The sequence below is a fragment of the Balaenoptera borealis genome, assembly GCF_965194805.1.
Source record: "Balaenoptera borealis genome assembly, chromosome: 2".
Classification (NCBI taxonomy): Eukaryota; Metazoa; Chordata; class Mammalia; order Artiodactyla; family Balaenopteridae; genus Balaenoptera; species Balaenoptera borealis.
This window is the reverse complement of record NC_138867.1, coordinates 128443400-128450283: the sequence shown is the minus strand read 5'-3', so window position 1 is coordinate 128450283 and position 6884 is coordinate 128443400. Positions and strand designations below refer to the sequence as shown.

The window sequence follows — 6884 nt, the reverse complement described above, 5'->3', positions numbered from 1 at the left end:
CCATAAAAAAAGAACGAAATAATGCCATTTGCATCAACGTGGATGACATAGAGATTATCATACTAAGTGAAGTAAGTCATACAGAGAAAGACAAATATCATATGCTATCACTCATATGTGGAAACTAATTTTTTAAAAAATGATACAAATGAACTTATTTACAAAACAGAAACAGACTTACAGACATCGAAAACAAACTTATGGTTACCAAAGGGGAAACGTGGTGGTGTAGGGATAAATCAGGAGTTTGGGATTAACATACACACACTACTATATATAAGATGGATAAGCAACACGGGCCTACTGTATAGCACAGGGAACTCAGTATTCTGTGATAACCTATATGAGAAAAGAATCTGAAAAAGAATGAATATATGTATATGTATAACTGAATGACTTTGCTGTACACATGAAACTAACACAACATTGTAAATCAACTATACTCCAATAAAATTTTTAAAAATAAAATAAAATCGCTTTCTTTAAAAAGGAAGTCAAAACAGCATCTATTTGATAATGTGGTGAGGATTAAATGAGGCAATGCATATGAATCGCTTATCCCAGGCTGGTATACAATGGTACGTATTGAATAATTTATTCTTATTTTGCCAAGTACACAGAAGTTGGAAGTCTACGATCACCGTGGTTTTGTTGTTGTTGTTCGCCTCCACACCACCAGGGGCGCTGCCGCCCCCAGGCTGACCAGGCTCAGGGTCAGGGAAGTCTGTCTAGCCGCGGTCGCCGCCATCTTAGGACACAGGCCTTCCTCACCCACTGTGTGTGGCTGCTTCGTGCAGTCTTAGAAGCAGACCCGCTCGCCAAGACACCCAGCCTCTTACCTCTTTAGGCTCTCCTTTAAGTAAGCCGTATTCCCGAGGGCGTTTTAATCTCCTTGGAAACGCTAAAATCGGCGTCTTCCGGGAGCCGGCCTCGCCCCGTGACCGCAGACGTACACTTCCGGGGACACGGGCGTGACCCGTCGCCCCGCCCTCTCCCTCTCTCTCTTTCTGGTGGCTGGTTCTGGAGAAGACGAGTAGGTAGGATCCCTGGGCGAGGAAAATCGGGTGGCATCCTGCGGCACGGGGGCCCGCCGGGGCCGGGGGCGCGGGGCTGGGATCTTTCCGTGGAAGACAAACCAAGTGCCGGGCGAGAGGAGCTCGGCGGGCCGACCCAGACTCTGGTTCACGCCCTGTCTCGGGAGGTGGCGGTCTTGCTTCAGGGAAAAGCCGGTAAAGCAGGGGTGAGTTCGGGTCTAGCCTCGAAGGCATAGGCCCCGCGCCACGACCACACCTACGCTTAAGCGGCAGCACAGCGTGGTTGAGCGGGAAAGGAGCGGGAAACTTAGTTTGTTGTGATCTCCCATCTTTATCCCACCAGCTTTTTCGTGGGCGGTCGCAGGCCGGTCCCCTGATTGCTAGTTTGTTTTCGAACTGGAAAGTAGCAATAGTCGTCGCGTGAATCCCGTGGGGATGTAGTGAGGATTCTAGAGGGGAATGCAGAAAAAACGTTCCTTTGTTAGGTGTTTCTTAAGCCTGAGTGACTGCTAAGTCGGGCACGTTTTAATTTCTGGGTGCTCAGGGCAGGTTTCTCAAAGCCAGAAATTAGGGGAAGGCTTAATTTCCCCCAACATCAGCGTTTGCTGAGCACCTACCGTGCGCCTATTGCCCCTGAAGGCCGAGACGAGGGGCGCTCAAGTCTCGCCAGGGTGGGTTGGGAGGTGCAGGGCAGGGTTAGCCTGCAACAAGCGACACCTGGAAATCCTGAGCGCTGGCGTGTTCGCGGCGTGGGGCGGGAGAGCAAGTGCCCGCGTGTCCCGCGCACCTTTCTCGGGGGAGCAGTTGTCCTCAGAGAAGTAAACCTTGGGGTTTTCTGTCGTTAACACTGGGATTCTTTTTTCTTTCCTTAAGAAATGGCACCTCGCAAGGGGAAAGAAAAGAAGGAAGAACAGGTCATCAGCCTTGGCCCTCAGGTGGCCGAAGGAGAAAATGTATTTGGTGTGTGCCACATTTTTGCATCCTTCAATGACACTTTCGTCCATGTCACCGATCTTTCTGGCAAGTGAGTACCTAGGTGGAGAGGCCCAGGACCCAATTAACAAGGGTTGGGGTTAGAAATGACCCTGGAACTGGGTGGCAGTTTAAGGGGATCTCTTGAAATAAATGTTGTAAGATGTTCAAATAAGGATCTGTGCTTGGTTGATGAGTCCACAGATGGTGTAATTTCCTAGGTACTGGAGTTCTAAGAGAGAAGGAGACATTTTGTGCCCTTACGGGCTTACAGCATGGGGACCTCGTATGTGACATGAGGAGGAATTACTCATGGAGTAATAGGATTAAATGTAAAAGTACACGTAAATCGTTGATACAGAGTTTGGTTATCTAGGATCTGAACCCTATCAAGGCAGAGCCCATGGCAGTCTTGTCAGATCAGGATGCATGTTCAAATTGACCTTCCTTCTCTGCCCTACCTGAGCAGTAGTGCTTTTTACTCATTACGATGTGGTATGCACTCTGAATCCTTGTTGGGTAAGAAAGAAAGGACCCTGTGCTTTTGTCCCCAGGGAAACCATCTGCCGTGTAACTGGTGGGATGAAGGTGAAGGCTGACCGAGATGAGTCATCTCCATATGCTGCCATGTTGGCTGCCCAGGATGTAGCCCAGAGGTGCAAGGAGCTGGGCATCACTGCCCTCCACATCAAACTCCGGGCCACAGGAGGAAATAGGTAAGGCTGGGACTGGGTAGTGAGGTCACTGGGCTTGGGCGAGACATCCTAGGTGTGTACATAATTAATACAGGCATACCTCAGAGATGCTGTGGGTTTGGTTCCAGACCACTGTATTAAAGCAAATATATCAGTAAAGCAAGTCATGTGAATTTTTTGTTTTCCCAGCATGTATAAAAGTTACGTTTACACTGTACTGTATGTAGTCAACTGAGTGTGCGGTAGCATCATGTCTTTAAAAAAAAAAAAAAATCCAGTGTACATAACCTTAAGTTAAGAATACTTTACAGCTAAAAAAAATTTCTGACCATCTGACAATGAAGGGTTGCCATAAGCCTTCAATTTGTTTTTTAAAAAAGGCATTATCTGTGAAGTGCAGTAAAATGAGATATGCCTGTAACTGGTTCCTGCACCCTCCCCTGCCCCAACTTACTGTGTTAATTGAGCACTCAGAGCATACGAGGTACTGTGTTCTAAGTACTAGAAGAGAGTGACGGGGGAAAGTAGATATGGTCTCCATCCTCCTACGTGGCTCTTAGGCTGGTGGAGAGTCAGGCTTTAAGCAGTATAGAGCAGGGGAGCATGTGGTTTCTTTTTGCAGCAAGTGCTGGGAAGTAAAAATGTGTCAAGGATGGGTTGGTAATAAAGTTTAAACTAAGACCTAATGTTGTGGTGTTAGAAGTCGGTCCAGTGAAGGAAGGACAGGGGAGAGTATACCAGCCAGGAACAACTGGAAGGAAAAGGTCTTGGGGTGGAAGTGAGCTTGGCACATCTGTGGGAAAGAGTGGCATGAGGTGTGATCAGATAGGTAGGAGCGGGTGAGGTCCTGCTGGGTCTTGAAGAACCTGGTTAAGATTTGGACTTGGGCTGGGTGGGGGGGGCATGAAAACTTGTTACAGTAATGACCTGTGGAGGTTGGGTTGTATGGTATTTCTTTTGTTGTTGTTATTTGTCTTTTAAGATGACTGCTGTGTTGGGAACAGACCAGATAGGAAGTTGTTAAAGTGGTCCAGTGGACCGATGATAGTGTCGTGGTCTTGGGAGGATGGAAAAGGACAGATCACCAGAAAGACTTAGAATCACAGCATGTGACCAAAAGGGGCACTTCCTTAAACAGGGTGCAGGCAGAGCAGGATACAAACTGTGACCCATGGTGGTGGTGGGGGGTGTGTGACAAAAAGTAAGTGGCATACTAAGCCTGAAGTATTTACGGTCTGGCCCTTTGCAGAAAGAAAATTTGTAGACCCCTGAACTAGAGGGTTGTGGGATCTTCTAATGACTTGGCCAAAGGCTTTTCTTAATTTAGATATTCATTTCCTAGGACCAAGACTCCTGGACCAGGGGCCCAGTCAGCCCTCAGAGCCCTCGCCCGCTCAGGAATGAAGATTGGGCGGATTGGTAAGTGCCCCTCTTTGGCTTATGCTTGGATTTGCTTTGAAGCACTGACCCCGGAAAGCATGTGGTCTGCGCAGTGGATACAGGGTCTAGTCTGGTAGCTTTTGGCAGTTAGGTTTGTTAATAGGGAGTGCAAGAGGCACCATGTGACATAAACTCTCCCTGAACACCCTTGTCGCCTTGATGTGAATGTCCTGCATTGGGACAGCGCCGTCTCATTTCTGAACTTTTGTGCCTGATGGTGACTGGTGGAACTGACGGGAGATGAATTGTCCTTTCCAGTGTTCTCATGGGGGTTGCTATTGGTATTTTGGAGAGGTGTCTCCTGCGTGATCATTGACTACTCAATATCAGTAGGGCAGGCCAGGCATTGTGGCAAGAGTGTATGGAGGGGGCAGTAGCTCCCATGGTTGAGAATCACAGCAGTTCTCTACAATTGTGTAGCATTTATACCCTCATGTCCGATCTGGCCATTTATATCTATTAGGAAGGAGATGTTAGCCCGTCCCTATTGTTTCTGTGGCAACATGTACTGAACCCTCAGTCTAATGGTCTAGGCCTCTCAAGATTTTTTCAGAATATTTTCAACCTCTTAGCTATTAAAAAGGTGATATTCTTCAGGTTATGAGGATTTTTCCACTAGAGTCAGTGGGCTAGGTGTCAGAAACCTGGATTTATCACCTGCCTCAGACATCCTGTGCAAGTTACCTACTCTCTCTGAGCCTCAGTTTCCCCTTCCGGTAAGTTGAGTTCAAACCACATCAGAAATTTTGAGGAAGCAGCAGATGGAGCAGCTCCACATCTATCTGTTAAATACTGAGGACTTGACTTGTGAAGCAGCAGGATCCACTGCTGATCCGTTAGACCGTTGGCCTAGGGAGGCCTGGACCCCTTCCCATCCAGCTCCAGGCAATGATGTTTTCTCTTCCTCCCCACAGAGGATGTCACCCCCATCCCCTCCGACAGCACCCGCAGGAAGGGGGGTCGCCGTGGTCGCCGTCTGTGAACAGGACTCCTCAAATTATTGTTTTCTGTTAATAAATTGCCTTGATGTAAGCTCTTTTCGACTCTAGTCTTTTCTCCTTTGTGTAGGGGCCACTCTCGGGGATATTTTGATTCCTTCTCTATTTAACCAGGGTGTGGGACTGTATTGAGGTCATGGGTGCATTGATAAACCAGCAGCCATTTAATAGATACATTGCTTCAGAGAATGTATATAGCCTGTCAAAGAGGAACACAAGAGGTACTGATTCAGCCCCTACCATGGGACAGGGTGAGCCTGTGTTCTGTGAACTGGTTTCCTGGGAGGAGGAGCCTAAGGAAAGGTGAGATAATGGTGGCTGTGGTGGGGTCTTTTCTACACTGCTTGTTGTGGTGTTAAGTTACCTCTGTCATCTAAAGCCGACCAAGGCCTTGAAGACCTTGTTTTGAAAGTGAAGATGTTGATTCCAAAAATGGACCAATTCTTAAAGAGCGGGAGCGGAGTGGAAACTGTTGAGCTAAGTGTATGTAGCCTGAGCAGAAGAGCCTTCCAGACGGCCATATATAAACACGTGTGGGTGTGTACTCGCCCCCCACACCTTCTGTGCAAAAAAGGGATCACACTCTATTGCATCTTGCTTTTTCTCACTTGGCAGATCTTGGAGGTTGTTCCACATCAGTACATAAAGTACATAAAGATTCGGTCACCCACAAATACACACCAAGCCCTATTTTCGTCGGTGATGAAAAAGTTTCTGCTTTCCGGAAGCATGCATCCAGCTCCAGAGACCCAGTGGCACCAGATGGTACTGAGTGTTCTGCAGAGGCTTAACATAGGGCTGTGTGATAGTGACTGCTACCCCAAGGCAAGACAATGGCATAATGTTTTCAGGGTTCATCACAGCATGTTTCAGAACTTCATTCCTTTTTATTGCTGATTAACGTTCCATTACCTTGATACACAGATCTCTTCACAGTTCTCTTCCCACTTGGAAGAACCTTGGAGAGGTGGGTCTTGCCATGGCTCCTACCAACTTACCCTGTGTGATGGACAAGCCATCTTTTTTGAGTCTCTTTGTTTCTTCATCTTAAAAATGAGTGATTACAACCCAAAGTATAAAATGAGTCCATGCTGTTGCAGGTGATTTGAATAAATTAAGGCATAAATCTTAAAAAAGATTCTAAATAAAAGTAGATGCTCCCCCTTCCAGTAAGTGGAACTTACTTTGGGCTGGACTTAGTGACTCACTTTCCAAAGAATAGAACATGGAAGAGGGAAAATGTTAACTTTGTTCTGGAGAGAACTTAACCAAACTATTAAGGTTGCTTAACACTTCTGATATATCATGTTGATAGTACTCTGATTTGACAAGATGAGCACTTCACCTCTGAATTCTCTCTGAGAACCCATAGTCCAGTTAGAGGACATTCTACAGCGTTATCAACATTTAAGTTGTCAGAAGTTACGAAAAACAAGGACTTAAGACCAGAGGAGGGACTTCCCCGGTGGCGCAGTGGTTAAGAATCTGCCTGCCAATGCAGGGGACACAGGTTCGATCCCTGGTCCAGGAAGATCCCACATGCCGCAGAGCAACTAAGCCTGTATGCCACAACTACTGAGCCGGGGTGCCACAACTACTGAAGCCCGTGCACCTAGAGCCCATGCTCCGCAACAAGGGAAGCCACTGCAATGAGAAGCCCGTGCACCACAACGAAGAGTAGCCCCCGCTTGTCGCAATTAGAGAAAGCCCACACGCAGCAACAAAGACCCAACGCAGCCAAAAAT

General features: G+C 47.3%; 1 protein-coding gene across 3 annotated transcripts; it reads left to right on the top strand.

Annotated features, from left to right (window-relative positions):
* Positions 1-880: 880 nt before the first annotated feature.
* Positions 881-5173, top strand: RPS14 (ribosomal protein S14). 3 transcript variants are annotated; one of them, XM_082381470.1, is made up of 5 exons: positions 881-1037; positions 1908-2058; positions 2561-2722; positions 4044-4120; positions 5056-5173. In XM_082381470.1, exons 2-5 carry the CDS (start codon positions 1910-1912, stop codon positions 5121-5123), a joined length of 456 nt encoding a protein of 151 aa, XP_082237596.1. In that variant the 5' UTR covers positions 881-1037; positions 1908-1909; the 3' UTR covers positions 5124-5173. The 3 variants fall into 3 exon arrangements, with proteins under 3 accessions (XP_082237596.1, XP_082237597.1, XP_082237598.1); XM_082381471.1 differs by having other exon boundaries at positions 919-1033; XM_082381472.1 differs by having other exon boundaries at positions 992-1240.
* The last annotated feature ends 1711 nt before the right edge of the window (positions 5174-6884 follow it).

What these genes read in the sequence shown, in the direction of transcription:
- RPS14 (XM_082381470.1), top strand. Translation starts at nt 1,910, where the DNA reads ATGGCACCTCGCAAGGGGAAAGAAAAGAAGGAAGAACAGGTCATCAGC. An exon ending in GTCACCGATCTTTCTGGCAA is followed by an intron (nt 2,059 to 2,560) that starts GTGAGTACCTAG and finishes TTTTGTCCCCAG; the next exon opens with GGAAACCATCTGCCGTGTAA. An exon ending in CGGGCCACAGGAGGAAATAG is followed by an intron (nt 2,723 to 4,043) that starts GTAAGGCTGGGA and finishes TTCATTTCCTAG; the next exon opens with GACCAAGACTCCTGGACCAG.